This window comes from Mya arenaria, chromosome 4 (assembly GCF_026914265.1).
Source record: "Mya arenaria isolate MELC-2E11 chromosome 4, ASM2691426v1".
Taxonomy (NCBI): Eukaryota; Metazoa; Mollusca; class Bivalvia; order Myida; family Myidae; genus Mya; species Mya arenaria.
Window position 1 is genome coordinate 19,037,564 of NC_069125.1, and position 22,375 is coordinate 19,059,938.

The 22,375-nt window shown below is 36.4% G+C and overlaps 1 protein-coding gene across 3 annotated transcripts in view; it reads right to left on the reverse strand.

Annotated features, from left to right (window-relative positions):
• Nucleotides 1-3,779: 3,779 nt before the first annotated feature.
• Nucleotides 3,780-22,375, reverse strand: part of LOC128232039 (atrial natriuretic peptide receptor 2-like) — a 47,836-nt gene continuing 29,240 nt past the window's right edge. For 2 of the 3 annotated variants that reach the window (XM_052945380.1, XM_052945379.1), the window contains 16 exons: nt 17,931-18,070; nt 17,675-17,786; nt 17,273-17,357; nt 16,107-16,203; nt 15,208-15,391; nt 13,547-13,623; nt 12,849-13,025; nt 11,553-11,724; nt 9,628-9,783; nt 8,958-9,138; nt 8,532-8,672; nt 7,826-7,949; nt 6,519-6,587; nt 6,037-6,199; nt 5,236-5,346; nt 3,780-4,204 (listed from right to left, as the gene is read on the reverse strand). In XM_052945380.1, coding sequence (XP_052801340.1) covers nt 3,825-4,204; nt 5,236-5,346; nt 6,037-6,199; nt 6,519-6,587; nt 7,826-7,949; nt 8,532-8,672; nt 8,958-9,138; nt 9,628-9,783; nt 11,553-11,724; nt 12,849-13,025; nt 13,547-13,623; nt 15,208-15,391; nt 16,107-16,203; nt 17,273-17,357; nt 17,675-17,786; nt 17,931-18,070 — 2,369 coding nt within the window. In that variant the 3' untranslated portion in view covers nt 3,780-3,824. Of the gene's footprint in view, nt 4,205-5,235; nt 5,347-6,036; nt 6,200-6,518; nt 6,588-7,825; nt 7,950-8,531; nt 8,673-8,957; nt 9,139-9,627; nt 9,784-11,552; nt 11,725-12,848; nt 13,026-13,546; nt 13,624-15,207; nt 15,392-16,106; nt 16,204-17,272; nt 17,358-17,674; nt 17,787-17,930; nt 18,071-22,375 lie in introns of those variants that run through there. The other variant, XM_052945381.1, reaches the window with a different exon arrangement.

Consider the following 22,375-nt stretch of genomic DNA (forward strand, 5'->3'; position numbering starts at 1 on the left):
TCTCGGCTGCATGATGACAAAGGTCGATATGGTCCCCATGCTCGTTTTAAGGTTTCCGCACCATAAAATGTAATGAATGTGAGACAAATAGGCATTGGGATCCTTTTCCATATCCCTATCTCGTATAGCCTGCCTAAAATCGTAACTAATTCATATGTACTTTTACCTAGGACTAGGTCTAAGCCACACGCTGACATAGTTCGCTATGGTCCACATGCTCGTGAGGCAAATTGGCATTGGGAGCCTTTTCCATGTCCCTATATCGCATAGCCTGTCTAAAATCCTAGGTAATTCATATGTACTATCACCTAGGATTAGGTCTAAGCTACACGCTTACATAGGTTGCTATGGTCCCCTTGCTCGTTTTAAGGTTTCTGTACCATAACATTTATTGAATATGAGGTAAAAACAGGCATTTGGAGCCTTTTCCATGTCCCTTTCTCGCAAAGCCTTTCTTAATTCCTAGGTAATTCATATATTCTATCACCTAGGATTAGGTCTATGCTACACGCTAGCATAGGTCGCTGCTCGTTTTAAGGTTTCTGCACCATAACATGTAATGAATATGAGACAAATGGGGATTGGGAGCCATTTCCATGTTCCTATCTCGTATAGCCTGCCTATAATCCTAGGTAATTCATATGTACTATCACCTAGGACTAGATCTAAGTCACACACTGACATAGTTCGCTATGGTCCCGTTGCTCGTTTTAAGGTTAATGCACCATAAATTGTAATAAGAAGAGGCAAATAGGCATTGGGAGCCTTTTCCATGTCCCTTTATTGCATAGCCTGCCTAAAATCCTAGGTAATTCATATGTACTATCACCTAGGACTAGGTCTAAGCAACGAGCTGACATAGTTCGCTATGGTCCCCTTCCTCTTAATTATTTAATGGTTTCTGCAACATACCATGTAATAACATTTAATGAATATGAGGTAAAAATAGGCATTTGGAGCCTTTTCCATGTCACTTTCTGTCACAATCTGCCTAAAATCCTAAATAATTCATATGTACTATCACCTGGGAATAGATCTAAGCAACGAACTGGCATATGTCGGTTTGGTCCCCTTGCTCGTTTTAAGGTTTTTGCACAATAACATGCTATGAATATGAGGAAAATAGGCATTGGGAGCCTTTTCCATGCCCCTATCACTCATAGCCTACCTAAAATTCTAGGTAATTCTTATGTTCTATCACCTAGGATTAGGTCTAAGCTACACGCTAACATAGGTCGCTGTGGTCCCCTTGCTCGTTTTAAGGTTTCTGCACCATAACATGTAATGAATATGAGGCAAAAAGGGATTGGGAGCCGTTTCCATGTCCCTATCTCGTATAGCCTGCCTAAAATCCTAGGTAATTCATATGAACTATCACCAAGGACTAGGTCTAAGCCACACGCTGACATAGTTCGCTATTGTCCCCTTGCTCGTTTTAAGGTTAATGCACCATAACATGTAATAATAAGAGGCAAATAGGTATTGGGAGCCTTTTCCATGTCCCTAAATCGCATAGCCTGCCTAAATCCCTAGGTAATTCATATGTACTATCACCTAGGACTTGGTCTAAGCAACGAGCTGACAAAGGTCGCTATGGTGACGTATGGTCCCCTTAATTATTTTAAGGTTTCTGCACCATACCATGTAAAAAATGTGAGGCAAATTGGCATTGGGAGCATTTTTTATGTCCCTATCTCACATAGCCTGCCTAAAATCCTAAGTAATTCATATGTACTATCATCTAGGACTAGGTTCAAGCAACGAGCTTACATAGGTCGCTATGGTCCCCTTGCTCGTTCTTAGGTTTCTGCACCATAACATTTAATGAATATGAGGTAAAAATAGGCATTTGAAGCCTTTTCCATGTCACTTCCTGTCACAATCTGCCTAAAATCCTAGGTAATTCATATGTTTTATCACCTAGGAATAGGTCTAAGCAACGAACTGGCATAGGTCGCTATGGTCCCCTTGCTCGATTTAAGGTTTCTTCACCATAACATGTAATGAAAATGAGGCAAATAGGCATAAGGGGCCTTTCCCATGTCCCTATATTGCATAGCCTGCCTAAAATCCTAGATAATTCATATGTACTATCACCTAGAAAAAGATCTAAGCAACGAGCTGACATAGGTCGCTTTGGTCCCCTTGCTCGTTTCAAGGTGTTTGCATAATAACATGTAATGAATATGAGGGAAATAGCCATTGGGAGACTTTTCCATGCCCCTATCACTCATAGCCTACCTAAAATCCTAGGTAATTCATATGTACTATCACCTAGGACTAGGTCTAAGATTCACACTGATATAGTGCGCTATGGTCCCCTTGCTTTGTTTGAAGGTTTTTGCACCATAACATGTAATGGATATGAGGAAAATATACATTGGGAGCCTTTTCTAAGTCCCTATCTCGCATAGCCTGCATAAAATCCTAGGTTAGTCATATTTACTTTCACCTAGGACTAGGTCTCTGCTACATGGTGACATAGGTCGCTTTGGTCCCGTTTCTCGTTTTATGGTTTTTGCACCATAACATGTCATTTATAAGAGGCAAATAGGCATTGGGAGCCTTTTCCATGTACGTATCTCGCATAGCCTGCTTAAAATCCTAGGTTATTCATATGTACTATCAACTAGGACTAGGTCTCGGCTACATGGTGACATATGTCGATATGGTCCCCTTGCTTGTTTTAAAGTGTCCGTGCCATAACCAGTTAATGAATATGCGGCAAATAGACATTGGGGGTCTATTGTATGTTCCTCTACCGCAAAGCCTGTCTAAAATCCTAGGTTATTCACAAATACAATTACCTAGGCCTAGTCCTCGGCTACACGATGACATAGGTCGTTATGGTCTCCATGCTCATTTTGAGGTTTCCGCACCATAGTTATACCATTTTATGCGATAAATAGTCATTTGGAACCTATGTCATCTCCTTATTCCGCCTATTCAGCCTGAAATCCTAGGAAATTAACATGTTCTATCACCCATGGCCATGTTTTGGCTACACGGTGACATTGATCGCTATGGTCCCATCGCTGATTTTAAGGTTTCCCCTGTATATGAGTTACTGACTATGTGGTTAATTGAGTAACACAAAAAATAACACGTATACTTTACTTTTAATTATAAACCAACGTTTCGGCGTGTTTTTTTACTGACTATGTGGCAAATAGCCATTATGTGCCTATATTCAAATACGGCATTGCCGGCCTAAAATCCTAGGTTATTCACATGCAACTTTTACCTATGGTTAGGGCTTGGCCCACAGTGTTATAGGTGCATTATCCAGGAATAAGAGACTCTTAATATTACTAGTATACTGATCTGACAATATATGGAGATACGGTGCTAGCACCGCATCACCGCGGTGATATGGTGATACGGTGCTACGGTGCTAACTTCACGCACATGTCTATGGTAGGGTTTCTAAATTGTTGAATATCACTATGAACACTTAAAGCTTAAATATATCACCAATGCAAGTTTGTCAACCATTTCAACTTAAGAAATACACACCTAGCTCTACTGATTGCAGCTCAAAGCACATCTCATGTCAATAAGTTTCAATTAGTAAACTGTTCAGCAAACAATCGTGTACTAGTTCCCTTGCTGTCGTTTATATTTCAAATTAGAGAGTCAAAACGCCCTTTTCAATTATAAATAAGCTTTTTACATATATCCGCCGGCTTAGAGAACTGTGTTGGTCTCTCATTATTTGGAGCAAATGTATCTCATATCCACTGAAAATGGATTTGTAAAATAGTTCTCGTCTTTTGTTGTATAATACTTCTATGCAATGACAACGTAGTTTCTACGTTATTCTCTCACAAATATGTCACGTCAAAAATACTTGTTTGTTCTGATTTGTACTTTTCGTCCAAGTCTTCAGAGAATGTAGACGACACTTGGGATCCTTTATGTGCGAACTCCAAGGACGGACTTGTTGTGAAACTTGATGACGCCCCGGAAATCAATGACGCCATAGAATTCATTGACGTCACAGAGGCACGAAAATTCAAGTTGTCACAATTGTCATATTGCTCTGAGTATGGCAGTTCTTTTTTAAATCCGTCTCGACCACAAAGAAAGTACGTCCTCATGTTCCCTTTGCCCTTTACTGGAATCTCACCTCGACAGATCAGATGGTACCCGGGGTATGCATCCAATGCCTCTTTTGAGTGTGAGCTCAAGTGGATCCGCATGGCTGTAAAATGGAAATGGAAAAATCAATAAACGTTTTAGTAGAATACTTCCTTCAAAAGTACATGGTCAGTAAGGAATGTCCGCGACTTAACGGTGTGAACTGTTTGAGGTACGTTAAAATAGAATTAAACTCAAAATAAGACAGCAGTTGATTGACAAAAATAAAAGTGTATATAAAGGTATGGAAAAGATTCTTCCTGTATGCATGTACTATAGTATATTTAAAACACTAACTTTGTTATAATATAGAAAAACAACCTATTGCGCTACAATGTATATTATGAGAGTTGAACAATATTAAGTACTCGACGGTCTCCGAGAAGCTTCGGGAAACAAGCCGAAAGGTCCCGAGTGACTCAAATTTTTGCCAACGATTGACAAGTATCTTATGTCGTTAATACATTATGAATATCATGAAAATCAACTTAACCTTTAAGTCTTCATAAAAAGTGAATTATATGTTCACCTCAGCTTGATATATATACCAATCAAAACGTTTTTTTCTTTCTTGTGTATTTACACACCGGGCCCTATATACAATATTTGATTGGTCGAAAATCTCCGTCTTATACAGATACGCCGAAAATGAATACGCTAATTAATGTTTATGAGTGGGAAAGTTTCAATGATTAAAACAATAATGTTGTTAATGCGTTATGCTTTATATCAAAACTTCGCTGTTGTAAGCAGTTATGGTAGTTACAACAAAACAAGTAATAAAAAGTACTTATAGAAAGCAATAAGACAATTTTGACATGTAGACACTTGTAAAGGACAAGTAATTTAATTCTGTTTGTTTTAGTATTTAGATGCTTCAGAAAAAAACTCTTGCTCTAAAATAGAACAATGTACAAATACAGTCATACGATTATTACAAGGCCTTTCTTTTTTCAATAAGAAAACGTCTGCAGCAATGACAAAATATGAACAATATATCATCACTGAGTCTCTTAGAGTAATCCATTTCAATAAAACCTGATTAAATTTAAGTTTGACTTATATTCTATCACAAGGACCATGCCTTATACTTACGCAGTCCACTCGACTCCATCCTTGACGCCGTGTTGACCGTGTCTCCAAACAAGCAGTACCTCGGCATCGCTAAACCAACAACGCCAGCAACAACTGGGCCAGAGTGAATACCTGCAATTTGAAGAACAACGCTTTTGTCATTTAGTTAAGCGTCCGATTGAAACAAAATATAACGAGCCTTGACCGAGATGTTTCCGTGCAACAGAACCAGCAGCGTTTTCTATTACACATTGCAACGATGTGTCTAATTAAAAATAAAACCTGTATAAGAATAACAGGAACAAGAACAATAACAACACGCTCAACATAAAATTGTTACATGGTAAACAGCTCAAACTCTTAAATTCAAATGGACAGCCAAAAAGGAATTACACATGTTTCATTAACAGCTTTAAAACACTTTTTTGTAACCCTTTTGAAATGATTACCATGTATTTTCTAGTATGACATACAAAGTTGCCATGTTTGACATATCTGTTGAAGAAACACATATGTTTAAACAAAAGATTATCGATTTTGCTGTTAAGGCGCACAATCTAGGATGATGCATCACAATGTTAATGAATAATCGTGTTTAACTTATTTGTTGGTCATGATTAAAACAAAACAAAATGATTTAGATACAAGCACAGATGAAAAAAAAAATAGCGATGTTTTGGCGTTTTGAAAAAACAAACCCATTTATAAACCTATTTATCTATCTTTGTTTTTATTAAAATCAATTGAGTCAAACATGGTTATGCATTAAAATGCATCAAGCTATATTGTGCGTAATTGACTTCATTTTTCTTTTACACGCACCCACTCTTATCCTGACCCTCTTGTCGGGCTGATGGGGGATGCAGAATGCGGATATGGACGCGAGGATGTCCAGGGCGCAGTCGGCTACGTCTTGTATATGCTTCTTTCCGTTTCGCTTCGGTAAACCGCTCGCGAGCATGTACGCATCGCCAATGGTTTCTACCTATAGTGGTTATTTCAGTATTAATAGTTGATGTACATGTATATAACCCATCCTAGTTTTATGTTTAGTGAATCGGCAGTCTTCAATTAATGATTTAAATCAGGTTAAGATAATAGCTGCATTAAGTGCACGCAATAAAGGCTGGTACAAAAATGTGTGATGTTTAATTATTCAATAAGGTGCATCAATATAACTCCTATTAAACTGCATAAAAGAAATGATTGATAGGTTTTGCCGCCAGCAATGTTAAAAAGTCCAATAAGCATGAATAACGAAAATGTCTATTCTTATTCCCCTAAATTGCTTGAGAAACACTTACCTTATACACGTCATATCTGGTGATTATATCGTCGAAGAGAGTGTAGAGACTGTTTAATAAATTAACCACCTGAAAAAGACGGGCATCATATCTAAAGAAAACAGCTTCACGTAAAATATATTTTGAAAATAAACTTTGCCAAATAGAGATATATGTCGGAAGTTCCTTATTGCTATCAGACGGGCTCTTTGCTTATGTTTATGAATAACGTTTTAAATACTTTGAATCAAAATCTTCTCATTAAACCATGGACTGCTCTGTAAATTCTTGTTTCAAGCATTAAAATAACAAACTCTTTAATGAGCTTTAAAGTATCAAAACCAAATGATGCTATAGTATATGAACCTCGATAAGTGTGCTATTTGAACATTTTGCATAAAAACCTACCTCGATAAGTGTGCTTTTGGAAGTCAGATTAACCTACCTCGATAGGCGTTCTCTTGGAACATAGCGCAGATGAACCTACATAGAAAGATGTGCTGTTGGAACATAGCGCAGATGAACCTACATAGAAAGGTGTGCTGTTGGAACATAGCGCAGCTTGACCTACCTCGAAAAAGTGTGCTATTTGAACATTTTGCATATGCACCTACCTCGATAGGTGTGCTGTTGTAACATAGCGCAGATTGACCTACCCCGATAAGTGTGCTGTTGGGACATAGCGCAGATTGACCTACCTCGATATGCGTTCTGTTGGAGCATGGCGCAAATGAACCTACATAAAAAGGTGTGCTAGTGGAACATAGCGCCGTTGAACCTACATAGAAATGTATGTTGTTGGAACAAAACGAAGATGAACTTACATCGATAGATGTGCTTTTGGAACATGGCACAGATGAACCTACATGGAAAGGTGTGCTGTCGGAACATATTGTAGATGAACATACCTCGATATTCTTGCTGTTACACAAGATAAATCTACCTCGTTAGTTGTGCTGTTGTAAAAGATTGCCCTACCATGTAAGATGTGCTGTTGTAAAAGATAGCCCTACCTCGTTAGATGTGCTGTTGTAATATATGAGACTACCTCGATAGGTGTATTGTTGTAATAGATTTATCTACCTCGATAGGCGTACTGTGGGAATAGGTTAACCTACTTTGATAAGGGCGCTGTTTGATTAGATGACCCTTTCTCGATAGGTCTGCTGTTGTAAAAGATGAACCTACCTCGAAGGGCGTACTGTTTAAATCGATGAACCTACCTTGATATGCGTGCTGTTGGAAAAGATGACCCTACTTCGCTAGCAGAGCTGTTGGAATAGATGAACCTACCTTTATATGCGTGATGTTGGAATAGACACACCTACCTCAATAGGTGTGCTGGTTGAACATATGGAAGTAAAGCCGACAATATCTGAGAAGTATAGTGTAGATTCGTCAAAATGCTCAGCTTTGATTGGTCGACCAAACTTCAATTCTTCCGCGACAGTTCTGAATCGAAAAAAAATGACTTTGATATAACATTTTGTGCAGTAAGAGTATGACAAATACAAAATTACGTAGTTTATATATATATCAGATATTAGTGATATATATTTATATGTAAACATTTTGAAACATTAATAAAGTTCTTGGTACTAGTACAAAATTGATGCATTCAGTAGATTAACAATCGAAATGGGACATAAAGGTACTGAGAGACTGAAGCTGCATTCTTAAACAGTTTATAGTTATATAACACTCGTGTTCTTCTTCGATATAGTTATAATATGTAGCTAGAGATATTTACTTTTATTCCGTTTTGAGAAGGTATGTATACGCCAAACTAACACAATAATTTATTGCCACAGTGTATTATACCATCATATTAAATATGTATTATATTTTTTTGTATTGTACCTATGCTACTTAGCCCTAGATTATTCACTTCGTTATGCATTGTTCAGATATTTCCACAACGGGGGATGTGGTCATTTGACTGAATTGAACTGAATAGGACTCATCGGCGATATTTTCTGTTAACGAGTAGTGTAACCGCATTTTAAAGAGACCAGTACATGCATATAGACTCACTGCGGTAGCATGCGGTACAGGAGGTTTTCTGTCTTGGCCTTCTCAGCATCCAACTCGCTCGTCCTCTCCGCTACAAGGTCCTCCAGGTGGTTGGCGTACTTCTCCAGCATCACAATCATGTTGTCTATCATAGACAGATTCCTGAAATAGAAAAAAAAGAATGAGTTCAAAATTTGCGCAGCTTAAATTTCTTCAACTTACCATTTTAGCAATACCATATTTTTACCGTTTGTTTTAGAATTAATTTTAAAAAAAAACAACTATTTATAAGAATTTATATACTTCAAATACGTTCTAATTCGGCTTCCATGTCAATATTGAATATATTGTTTTAAAAATTAAAACAAATATTACTAACATTAATATCACAGCAAAGTGGATGCTATTTGTACAATTTTCGTATCAGGCAAATAAAGCAAGTCTCACTGTGGGTTAATTTTGTTGAGTTGTTTGAGGACCCTATTGGCATTCGGGCGACTTGATGGGTCTTCGCTCCAACAGCTCTCGATCAACGACGTGAGTTCCGTATGCTGCCGCAGTTGTAATGACAACATCGGACGAAACGGTCGCTCTTCCTTCACAGGGCATTTGATCTTCTCCACAATTTCTGAAATTTGGAATTAAAATTATGTACACGTTAAAAGACGACTCTATATCTAAACGAATAATGATATATTCGTGTAGACAAAGAGAAAATAAATCAGAGAAAAACTTCCATTTAAGTCGAACATGCCCATTCAAATAACTATTCCCCGACAGGCTTCGGAATAGACCTCGTTAATTGGCTTCAAGATTACAAAAATGTGATGAAGCTAGTGGCAATTGACTCGATTACCATAACGCTATGTAGACCCGTTCGGATACATATGGAATTGAATAATTTTGATTGGTTACCTAATTACGCTTTCGAGTAACTTGAAACAAAAGTCAATTTAACTTTTTATACCTCTACTTCTCCTTCCTAAAATATTAATTTTCTATGTCCCCTGACGATTGATAAAAAATCCACATTAAAAATCGATTTGTTTTTAATCCAGTATTATTTCATAGGTCATATCTGTTTGATAATGGCAGGGATGTTCCGATCGGAACATACCGTTCGATTCGAGGAAAGGGTACTCGCTGTAAGGCCCGGACCGTGTAAATACCTCCTTCAGGATTATTCCCAGAGCGTAGATGTCGACCTTCTGGCGGTCAACACATCTTTCCTTCCTCTCCTCTCGTAAACACTCCGGTGCCATCCATAGCAAATCTGAAATAAATCACGTGAAATTAACATTTACTAATAACGATATTTTAGAACTTGTGTAATGTGTGTATGTTGTCTTGTGGTCTGGTTTAATCGGAGCATCTCGACCAATTGATTTCGAAATAACCTCAGGTGCATATTGTTGGTTTACAATATCAGAATTATTTACATTCAACTACGCTGCAAGTAGGTCGCGTAGTAATTTTAATTAAGCAGTTAAAGGCCTAGTTTAAGGAATGTTTGGCATGACAATCCCCTGCTGTGCATCTCATGCTAATTGCACTGGTGTCAGAGTAGGGGCCAATTTCCTGTGTTTTTGTTTATTGGCTCGGGGCCATTTAGGGTCCATTTCCTTAATAAAACCTCGAAAACTGTACAGCTGGTTACTCAGATCAGAAATCTGATGACAATTATGCAATGTACTATACACGTTTTTGTTTTTTTTTGTGGGGGGGGGGGCTGGGAGGTGGGGTTGAAGTCACTTATAGAAGGATTAAATTAGGCCTTCAAGCCTTAGGAATTTAGTCTTGGCTAGGAATCTGATCTATGCAAAAATAAACACACATATCACTAGGAATGAATTTAAACTATTTAATAAGAAAAGCTCACAAAATCTCGTTTCTAGACACCTTTTTTCATGAGTAAGATTGCAATAGTTATATTGCAAGCTTACTTTACATATATTACATATATTAATAGACCGACGCGACACAAATAATCCCAAATGCACATTAAATTATAAATATCAACAATAATGTTTCCACGAAAATATTGTTGTTGTTGTTGTTTGTTGTTGTTTTTTATATCGTTATAAAACCTGCGCCACCAAAAGGTTGTTGACTTGAGCACCACTAGAGAGAGGCACGTGCATTTTCACTCTCAGAACTTTTTAACAAAGAATCAAGAGTGATTGAATTCACTCTGTAGCTGTCTTCTTAATCGCCATATACTGTCGTTTATTATGTATCATTCTTCTAGTTTAAAGTTGCAAATCTATATTAAAACCTGTACCTCCAGTTAAAAAGTGTTCCTCTAAATAGGATAGAGGTACGCCTCCTAATTTTGAGTTGCACATCTATTTCAATGCGGCTGTTGACCGACTGTAAGACATAGTCATTTGTTAGGCCTTTGACATGCTATCTCTACAATGGGTTATAAATAAGTCTTGGCCTCTCGGAATGTCCCTGTTGTTTCCAGCATGTTATATAATAGGAAAGCATAAGCTAAGAGGCAGTTATGAAAGTGACCTTCTTCACCAGAGTAATTACGAAAGTTACCTACTTTACCTGGGCTATTATAAAACTGAAATCCTTTGCCAGTAGAATTACGAAAGTGATATCCTCTTCCAGGGTAATTACGAAAAATGACCTATTTTCCCTAGGTGGTTTTACGAAAGGAACTTGCTTTCCCAGGTTATTCACGGAAACGACCTCCTTTCCCAGGGTAATCACGAAAATGACATACTTTCCCAGTTTAATCACGAAAATGACATACTCTCCCAGGGTTGAAACGAAAATGGCATAGTTCCCCTAGGTAATTACTGAAATGACCTGCTATCTCAGGGTTATCACGAAAATAACCTACATTTAACCTACATTCCCAGGTTAATCAAAAGGACCTTCTTTCCCAAGGTAATTACACTATTGACGTACTTTCCCAGGTTATTTACGGAAACGACCAGCTTTACCAGGGTAATCCCGAAAATGACATACTTTCCCAGGGTAATTACGGAAAGGACCTTCTTTCCCAAGGTATTTATGAAAATGACATACTTTCCCAGGGTGGATTTTCATTAGTCTGTTTAGCGGCGACTTTCTCCATTTCTCGAATTGTCGGGACACCGAAGTCAGTCAGTTTGCATGTCCATCGGCTGTCCACAACACAGTTGGTGCTGCGCAAGTTCCCGTGAAAATATATGGCGCTCTTGTGTAATAGTTCAAGACCCTGTATAGAGATGTAGATATGTAAACATTTATTTTGTGAGTTAGAAATATATCGTAATATCAGTACAGCTTTCTTAATGAGATTCATAAAAAAACTGTCCTATGTTTACTCTTTTCAGAATCTACAGGCAGGTAATATTCGATTGAAATGCTACATCTTTTGTTACTAGAGATAATAAATTTGAAGAATTCAATGAAAATATGAGGATATGTGTAAGGTTGACATTTAGCTCAGTTTATCATCAAGTTTCAAATGTAATCATTTATGGATGATAATTAGTTATTAAGTGCTGTAGTACTTTAGAGTACAAATGAGAAATGAGTATTATTCTGATATCCGTCAGTATAAGATCAATAGAACCCTTGTTAGCTTGCTAGATTTTGAAGAATGAATTAACTGACAATGTGCTCTATACTTTTAAGAAACAAAGAAACATTTAAAGAAAAGACAAAACTCATTGCAACTTACTGTCAAAGAACATTACAAGCCAACACGGACCTATAAAAGTGATTTACTGCCAACGGACATTTTCAATCAACCCAAGAATACTGTTATCATACTTTGAACATTTTGTGTGCTTTTTAATGACCTCTCTTCCGAAATGTAAAAAGCGTATAATACATTAAAATGATTGTTTTAAGTAAAACAAATCAATAAAATAATTGTATTGCTTAAACATTAATCGGCTAAATCCACCAGTGATTCCTAACTTAGTTTTCAATGTTAGCTGTAACCCCCACTGTCGCTTAAAGGGATGCTTTTGTTTCATATGACCTCGTTTATTTCAGTGTTATATAAAAAAAAAATGGTATTAAACTGCAGTTAGTCATAGTTATTTCATGCTAGGTCGTTAGTACGAGTACGTACCCTCTTTGATACATCTCACGAAATAACAGCCTCTCGAGGTTAAATTACAGTCTTTCAAAAAATACAGGTCATATGACAGTAAAGCAGGCGTTTTTTCCCTTAATATTGTGATATTTTGTGATTTATGTAATGTTTGTTATCACGTGATGTTGCATGTCTCTGTTTGGCTTTGGTCAGTGTGTCTTTAAACATGATACTGGTTAATTAAAGATAGGGTTGTCTCTGTACTTTTCATTGTTTTCATTTATTTCACAGACCTTTGCAACATCGTGGCTGAGGGCAAACATGAACATCTGGTCGAGTTTGATGTTCTGGTTCCAAATGACATCTTGAAGACTGCCCTTCGCACAGTATTCCCATAGCAAGAGTAAACGGTTCGGCTCGAGACATGCTCCAACAAATGCGCATATGTTCTGGTGCTTTATTTCCGTTATCTGAGAGAGAAAGATAAAATAAAATAAGGGCTAAATATTTCCGTTATCTGGAGGAGAAACGATCGAAAGAAGGCTTTATTTCCATTATCTGAAGAAGAAACGATCGAAAGAAGACTTGATTTCCATTATAAGAAGGAGAAACGATCGAAAAAAGGCTTTATTTCCATTATCTGAAGGAGAAAATATCGAATGAAGGCTTTATTTACGTTATCTGAAAGAGAAATGAAACAAAGGTGCAGTATGTTATCCCGTTCTACAGGGATGTTAAACTTTCTTACGAGCCGTTGATCTTATGTGTTCTCAATCATAGTATTTGTTTGAATAAACCTTGAGAATCATACAATCTGTCCTGCACTGATAATACAACATACCATGAATATACTCACACATATTGGCAGATTTTATAGAAATTTCGACGTATATTCTAATACTAGTAGTTGAAGGTTACTATACACAAATGCATGCAGTTTTTAAATTTAAAGGGTAATACAATTATCAATATCATATCTAGTTGAACATACCTGATTCAATTGTTGTAATACGCATTTTGTCAAATTCAATGTAGGCATCTGCATCCGTTTAACAGACGTAAGATTTCCTAAAATGACAAGAAAGAGAGTGTTTAAAAGCATATACAAAATACAATAGTTGCTTTGTATACAACGAAGAATTAAACCACAAATAAATATGCTTTTATAAAACAACATTGCTTGTTCAAATTTAAGACTACTTTTGTGTATGAAGATTATTTGGATTTATTACCTAAAAGCTTACGACTATTTTTCTGCAGACTTAGACTTTCTGCACACCCGTTAAGGATTCAAACGGGTAGATATAATCGTAATCGAATACAACGTGAAGAAAGACATTGTTTATGCTGTAACTCAAGAGATATAGAAGACGAATTTCATTTTATTTGTACGTGTACACGTTTTGAAACTATAAGAAAGAAATACATAAAACGGTATTATTATTTACGTCCGTCTGTTTTTAAGTTCATCGAACTGTTAAACACAAGAAATAAACAAGAACTTATAAAACTGTCCTTATTTGTCAAACAAGCTCTGAGTATTAGAAGATCAATTTTAAATATTGACTTATAATTATAATAGTTTTGTTCATCCTCACCTGATTTGCATATATATTTATTTATTTTTTTGAATGTATTTATGATTCTATTCCATAGTATGTATAACCTATGTCATACCATGTGTTTGTTTATTTATTATTCATATGTGGTTAAGAAGATGATGTACTTTGTACAAGTCTTAATAAAATATCTGTTCTGTTCTGTTCTGTTCAAACAATTTTGTAAAAAAGACAAAAAGACTGGACAATAAATAGTAACTTTTATGAACAATTAATAGATTGCTCAATCATAAGTTACTGTTATGAACAATTAATAGATTGCTCAAGCAATAGTTACTGTTATAACATAGTCATCGAGGTTCATAAGAGAGAAACGTGTCATTAAACATGAAAAACGTATATAGTATTCAGCTGTTAAGCATAGGTTAATGCGTATCGATTCAAACGTGGTCAGGTGCGATGTTATCCTGGTGAACACTATCATGGCACACACACACACACACACACACGCACGCACACACACACACACACACACACACACGTGTTTGCCATTGTTTGCCATTGTCTAATAAATATTACAACCGCGAATTTTTATCAGAAATGGGTCTGATGCATGTGTGTCTCTTGTTATGTCTTAGCTGTTTGCTTATATTGTTTGTAACACTCGCCCACTGTGATTGTCCTTAAAGATTCGGTATGGATCTTAAAAAAACACGTTACACCGTCGGCGCCGCAATTCTTAAATAGTACAAGATTATTGAAAAAAAACCGTTACACCATCGGTAACACAATTCAAAATTCATAATTGAGTCACAAGGATAGAGACCTTAAAACATGTTACACCAAGGTGCCGCAGTTCTTGAATTTGACACGGACTTTAAACACGTTAGACTAACGGTGCCAAAATTTAAAATTGATTCACAAGGACATTGACCTTAAATCACGTAACACCGTTGGTGTCGCAACGATGACTTAAAACACGTTACACCATCGGCACCACAATTCTAAGATAAGTCACAGGGAACGTCATTATTTCCACTCACGTCATATCTTATATACATTGTATATCTACGTATGTCTGCCATTGATTTACCTCTAACAAATGCAACGAATCCAAACATGGAGGCAGAATCAAGTGCCTTCAAGGTGATCTCCGGCGAACCCTTCTTTCCGTTCTCGGTAATCGACTTCATGTTTGGTAGACCAGTTACGTTAATTCGACGCCGCTTTAACGTCTTTGAAGATGGTTTTCTTTTTGACAAGTTTTTGAAACTGTTCTGTAAAAGCGATTGATAGAGAATAACTTCCATACGAGCTTACATAATCATTGCACGAGAACAGGAGAACAGTTTTTAATATTTTGAATATATGATTTTCAAATCAGGCAAACTTTGCATTTCTATGAACGTTTTTTTTATAAATCAATTACTCGGACAATTCAAAGTTTATAATAGGTTTCAATTTATTATTTAAAATAAATCAAATAAACATGTATTCGAAAATGTTTTAAAACTTAAAGGGGCTCGCTCATGTTTTGTAAAATGCACGTTCTTCTATGACGAAACAAAGTGAGGCAAATCATTTTGAGTGTTAAAACTAAGACACTGACGGTTGGAACCCTTCAACAAATGTTGATATATACTCAGATATTGTCTTTGAAGCCAAGGGTTTTAAATAGCCTTAGTAACACGATTCAATAAGAATCTTAAAGTTTAGCTTTTATATGAGTCCTTATGGGCGAGTGGTTTTGGTGCAATATTTCTATGTTCATTAGTCCGCCGTGGATTCGCTTTTAACACAACCAATACATCAATTGTATTTTTTTATGCAATTGCAGTATCAAAGGGTGAAATAATCATAAAATTACATGTTTCTCGGATGCATAACCGTGAAAAAAGTGGTTCCAAAACATGAGCGAGTCCCTTTTTAACAATATCACATCGTTGTGAATGAGAGTATCATCACATAATGATGATGCAGAATCTGGCTTACTCTTATACTTCCGGTCATAAGGGCGGTCACAAAGTCTATCTCGTCAAAGCGCACCTGCCACAGCATACCCTGCAACGTTATCTGTCGACGGTAGCGCCTGCAAGCACAACGTTCTTATAAATATCAAAGAGGTACAATATAAGTTTATAATGAAAAATGATAATCACAATTTGATGCATTATTATATTTAACTAATTTGACTTAAATGATGAAAACAAAAACAAAACTTATGTACATATAAAAGAATATTGGCTTATTGATTTTTTTAAATAAAAGCAATTACCAATAAATAGGTACACCCTAATGAGCAAAACGATACTTATATTTTTTTAAACTTGGGTACCACAAGTATGCCTTATATACCACTATGGCCAGCATAAACACCACAAATCAACTACAGCTTACCAGAGCATCATGTGGATCACTATGGCCAGCATCATCACCACATATCAACCACAGCTTACCTGAGCATCATGCGGACCACTACGGCCAGCATCAATACCACACGTCAATTACAGCTTACCAGAGCATCATGTAGACCTCTATGGCCAGCATCACCACCACGTCAACTATAGCTTACCAGAGCATCATGAGGACCACTATGGCCAGCATCAACACCACACATCAACCACAGCTTACCTGAGCATCATGTGGACCACTATGGCCAGCATCAACACCACACATCAACTACAGCTTACCTGAGCATCATGTGGACCACTATGACCAGCATCAACACCACGTCAACTACAGCTTACCTGAGCATCATGTGGACTACTATGACCAGCATCAACACCACACATCAACCACAGCTTACCTGAGCATCATGTGGACCACTATGACCAGCATCAACACCACACATCAACTACAGCTTACCTGAGCAGCATGTGGACCACTATGACCAGCATCAACACCACACATCAACCACAGCTTACCTGAGCATCATGAGGACCACTATGGCCAGCATCAACACCACACATCAACCACAGCTTACCTGAGCATCATGTGGACCACTATGACCAGCATCAACACCACGTCAACTACAGCTTACCTGAGCATCATGTGAACCACTATGGCCAGCATCAACAACACACATCATCTACAGCTTACCAGAGCATCATGTGGACTACTGTGACCAGCATCAACACCACACATCAACTACAGCTTACCTGAGCATCATGTGGACCACCACGGCCAGCATCAGCACAACAGAAGCAGACACAGACGCACCGATAATTGTTCCATAATAGTTGTCTTAAATTAAGAAAAAAACTCGGGTCAAACATTTTATCGGATTATCCAAAACAAAATTTAGTTAGAAGACTGATGCTTGGAGATATTCTAATAAAAACACTTAAATTGGTACAAAACTGAGGCGATATATGTTTGTTATGTTTCTTTACAATTGTTTGTATTGAAGAGTATGGCATCAATTACATTATCATTCTCACTATCACTTCCCAATATATAACTAAACTTAAATTATTTTTTGATCATAACCGGCATCATAGTCATTTAAAATTGCATATATTTCTGAACTCCTTCTTTACGACCTAAGCCAAAATACATACTTTGGTAGTCTTCGACAACACACATCTCTCCCTCATAACCACAGGCAGGAATGTTTGCTGGTGGATCCTTGGTAGGCCAGCGTCCTTTTTCTTTGTACATTTTCAGATCATCCTGAAAAGAACTTGGCTCATTTAGTTTTGTCTTATCTAGTTTTGTGGGAACAAAGGCATCGAATGGGGCAAAGGGAGAGATTTTGTCCGTCTATGAAAAGTTTAAAGTTGCTAGAGTTATGATTAATAGTTTATCAAAACTTACTTTTTGGAAATTCATGTTTTTTTTTTCAAAGATGAACCTGTAGAGATTGTAAAATGTTCCATCTTCTCGCATGTCAAGAACCCGGTAGTTCAGCATTCGGTTCCGTTCAGGCTCGTCAAACACAATGACTCCGGTCACACCTGTTGATACATGACGTAAACTGTAAGATGGCATCGTGATCTGATTTAAGTAAACTAGCAGGGACAAATAAGTTTCGTTCTTAACATACAGGATCTACTTGATCTTCCTTTTTGTTTACCATTTCACAGCATTGTTTGTACTCTTACAACCGGTGTCGTTACTTAAACATTATTTGTGATAACGTTCAACCAATCAAAGTGTTCTTATAATCGACGCAACTTCTCTTAACGTTGTTCAATGTTTAGTACACGAGTGGAAATGTATTCCCATACATGGTGTTGATGGTCATGAACCACTGATGAATGTTATTAAGCGTACAATATTAAAGAAAATATAGATAATATATGCATTGGAATTTGATCTACGCCACCATGGCATTAGCTCGTCTATTTATACGACTGACAATTGAACAGCGAAAGTTCTCATATCGAAATGTGGAATATGGAGGAGGCGCATGGCAATTGTGTGATAAATTTAAGTTAAAAGATCAAACAAAAGGCTTTATAATTCATTAAAACATAGTTATAATGGAAATGCAGAAGGTTAACGGTGTGCGTTGTTAAACGTAATTAAGTAAGGTAATTTCTATTTGTTTTTGTTATTTAAACATTCATATATTTAGCCATACCGAATTTATTTGCAAATGCAAGTATCAAATATTAAGTTCAACGTGATAATTATAAGTAGCAAACGATAAATCTATTTATTTTTTTTAAAAAGTATGAGTTTAAATTACGAAAATTCGACAAACAGTTCAAGACTGTCACATTAACAGAGTTGCTAAAGTACACCATTTTATGCAAAGATGACTCTGTTTTACTTAAGGCTTATCCATTGTGTAAATCAGTTCTGGTAAAAAAGAAGCCTAACTCCCTGTGCCGGACACGATAATGCTAATACTCCCGTGCAGCTTATCAAGCTCAGAGCTTAGTTTGCATATGAATCGAGTAATGCTCCTCTGGTGTCTCAACTAAGGACTAGTATTTCGGTTATTTAGTTTGGTAGTTTTCCCAGGGGCGTATTCACAGACGTATTACGTATATATCGCTTAGTTGTTTCCCAGGGGCGTATTCACAGACTTCAGCTAAGTCAGAAAATTCATTTTTTGACAAAGATTATTTCAACATACTTCAACTTTTCATGAAATGTATCCACATTCATAGTTCATCAAGACAATTTTATTGCTTATGTTCAAATCATTGGTGTTCAGACTTCTTAAGTTTTTGTTTGTAAATTCAACTTACATTTTTTCCTACTAAATCAAAGTTGATTCAAGAATATAGACCCAGGATTCCATAACAAAAAATATATGATCCAAGCGAATGAAATTATTTCTTTAAACTATAATTGATTGAATATGATGTGAGTTAACTCTTTGGTATACAGCTACCCTTTCAATAGTTGAATTGTGCAGTTGTGGTCACCGAAAACAAATTTCAAGCATATAACATAAAGCTGTCCCAGTCTAATTTGTCATCGGATTTTTCATACTTCGTAAAAACGTCTAATGTCAAATATGGTAAGACATTCCCACGCAGCGCCTCAAGTGTCACACATCAAAGTGTGTTATAACATCATCATGCAATGTACAGAGCGTTGCATGTTTATCTAAGCCTGTTACCAGTGAGCCAATTCATTACAATTGTTGGCTGTGTGTTTATTTAACATGACTGTATTTTTGGTGCGGCTTTAGAAACATGTTTTGTATATACAGTCCATGTAGGGCATCCAACGTACAACTCGTTCATACGGCTCCATCAAAGATCAGCTGAACCATTTTCGTTATACGGCATAATTTACTCGTAGACGATAATCCTACCTGGTTATATAGTATCTTATAAATTTACTGGAAACCCGTTCAATATGATCCAGGGCCTCGTTTCAATAAAGATCGCAAGGTTTATGGTCGTAACTGGCCAGGCTTATCTCCGTTTTTGAACAGGGTTGTTTTCAACGCTGTTCAGTGTAGCCACAAACTCGACACTCACAACAGAAAATTCCTATTAATAGTAGCAAATGTCGCCAGCCGATTTACCACTTAAAATATAGTTTGAAAAAGTGCAGACTATATAAATTGCAAGCTATGTTTCCAATAACCGAGGTAGATTTGACAAAGCAAGAAGCAATCATAACGCAATATCTATTTAAATAGTTTAATCTGTTGAACTTAGATAAAGATAACATTAAAGTAGTATCCCTGCACCAAAAATAAATGAACATCGAAACGTAAACAAAGAATTACTATCCACTCAAAGCGCATCATTCAATCACGTGACACAATAATGAAGCCAGGTGAATTTACATTCGAAGAGAGATAATCCTGTAATGAGATAATGCAGTAAGTTAATCAGATTTCTCTCCCTTACCTTTGTAAAGAAGAAGCGGGAAATCACAAGCTTGATCGATTGTCGTGCACAGTTGAAGTCTACAGAGATGTTCGTTTTACTTTGTTTTAGAAAACTTGATTGTTTTACTTGGAATCTGATGTTCTGATGGTTAGTATTGATTTGCATTTGTAGTCTTTTGTATTTGTCTTGGGTTAGCAATGGATTGGAATGATCATTATTTCATTTAGCTGCATTTATTTAGTTTTGTCATGTATTTTTACGTGTATTTAAAACGAGAATGGCAGTTCCGTGATATTCTTTTAGCCTCTTTTCGTATACTAATACATGTGGGTTTGGTTACAGATGATAACATGCATGGATAACAGAAGTCACCATGGGAGTACGAGAAAGTAGGAGTGTTTGATTCCATAAATCAGTAAGTTCCATGTCGATGTACTGTGCTGTTGTTGTTGTAATCGCTTGTATTATATGTGTGTTTTATATGCTTTTAGCCTTTTAATTTAATCTGCCACTGCACACGATTAAAATATATAAGATATTAGACTGTTTACGATGTTTACTTATAAACATGTTATTATTGATTATCTTATGATTGTTTATATTTAGATTTTCAGGACGCTCCGATATTATATCTACATTCGATAATGTTGAATATATAGAGATATTGAAGAACACTGTGTTTGTTGTTTGAACTATTAAACTGCTCCATATGGTAACCTGGACATATAGACCCACCCTCGCTTAGGAATTACAAATGTATTCTCATCTTAAAACCTGGAATGACCTAGAAAGCAACAATGGTCTCATTGATCTCAATGATCGCACAGTTTCCCTGCTTAAAACATCATGTGATAGGCGCACAAGTGCAACACAATGGCCATATCAGACCTTATCTAACACTGAACGCAACCAAATCTCTGGTAAACTCTCTTGTTACATCTCGCATAGCTAACTGCAATGCTGTCCTGTACGGTGTTCCAAAGCAGATATTAAACAAACTACAAACTGTTCAAAATACGGCAGCTAGAATTGTTACGAGGACAGCCAGGTACGACCATATAACCCCCGTGCTACAGGAACTACATTGGCTCCCTGTACAATGCAGAGTAGAGTACAAAATTCTAACACACACATTTAAAGCGCTCCATGACCAATCGCCTGCGTACAATGTGGACATGTTGGAAATATACAGAGCATCCAGAAATCTGAGGTCGAAAAATAAGTCATTGACGTTAGTTGTGCCTAAATGTCGGACGGCGCGTTATGGTGACAGAAGTTTCCAGACAGCATCAGCTAAGTTATGGAATGCCCTCCCATCTGACATCAGAGACTGTAACACCTTGCAAAGTTTTAAGAAGGCTCTGAAAACCCATTATTTTATACAGCATTATGGACGATAATTGTTTTATTATTTTATTTCAGAGTGCATGGATCTATCCGGGATTTATCTGCTGGTTTTCACTAACTCTGAAATTATTATTCTATTATTTTATAGTTATTTCAAACATTTTATATTATATTAATTTTGTACATATGTACTATTCATAAACACTTTGTTTTAATTGACTAGCGTTAATATTGTTATAAGCATTTTAGTTTGTCTATTGTTTTATATTACATTGTACAAAATTGTGAACATATTTTATGTATGAAAAGAGTGCTATAGAAATATAGTATAATAATAATAATAATAATAATAATAATAATAATAATAATAATAATAGGCCACGTGGGAATAACAAACGTGCTTAAGTTACTTGACGAGTTACTTGACGATATTGAAAAAGAAGAGAGTTGCTGACCATATAGACAATGAAGGAAAAAAAGTTTTGAAATTAAAGATTTTATGCTTACTTTATTTTATATATATGCACTTTTTATAGTGTACGTATAGACGGATATTTGTGCATTTATTTTTTGAAAATGGAATTTTATTGAAATGAATCGATTTCTATT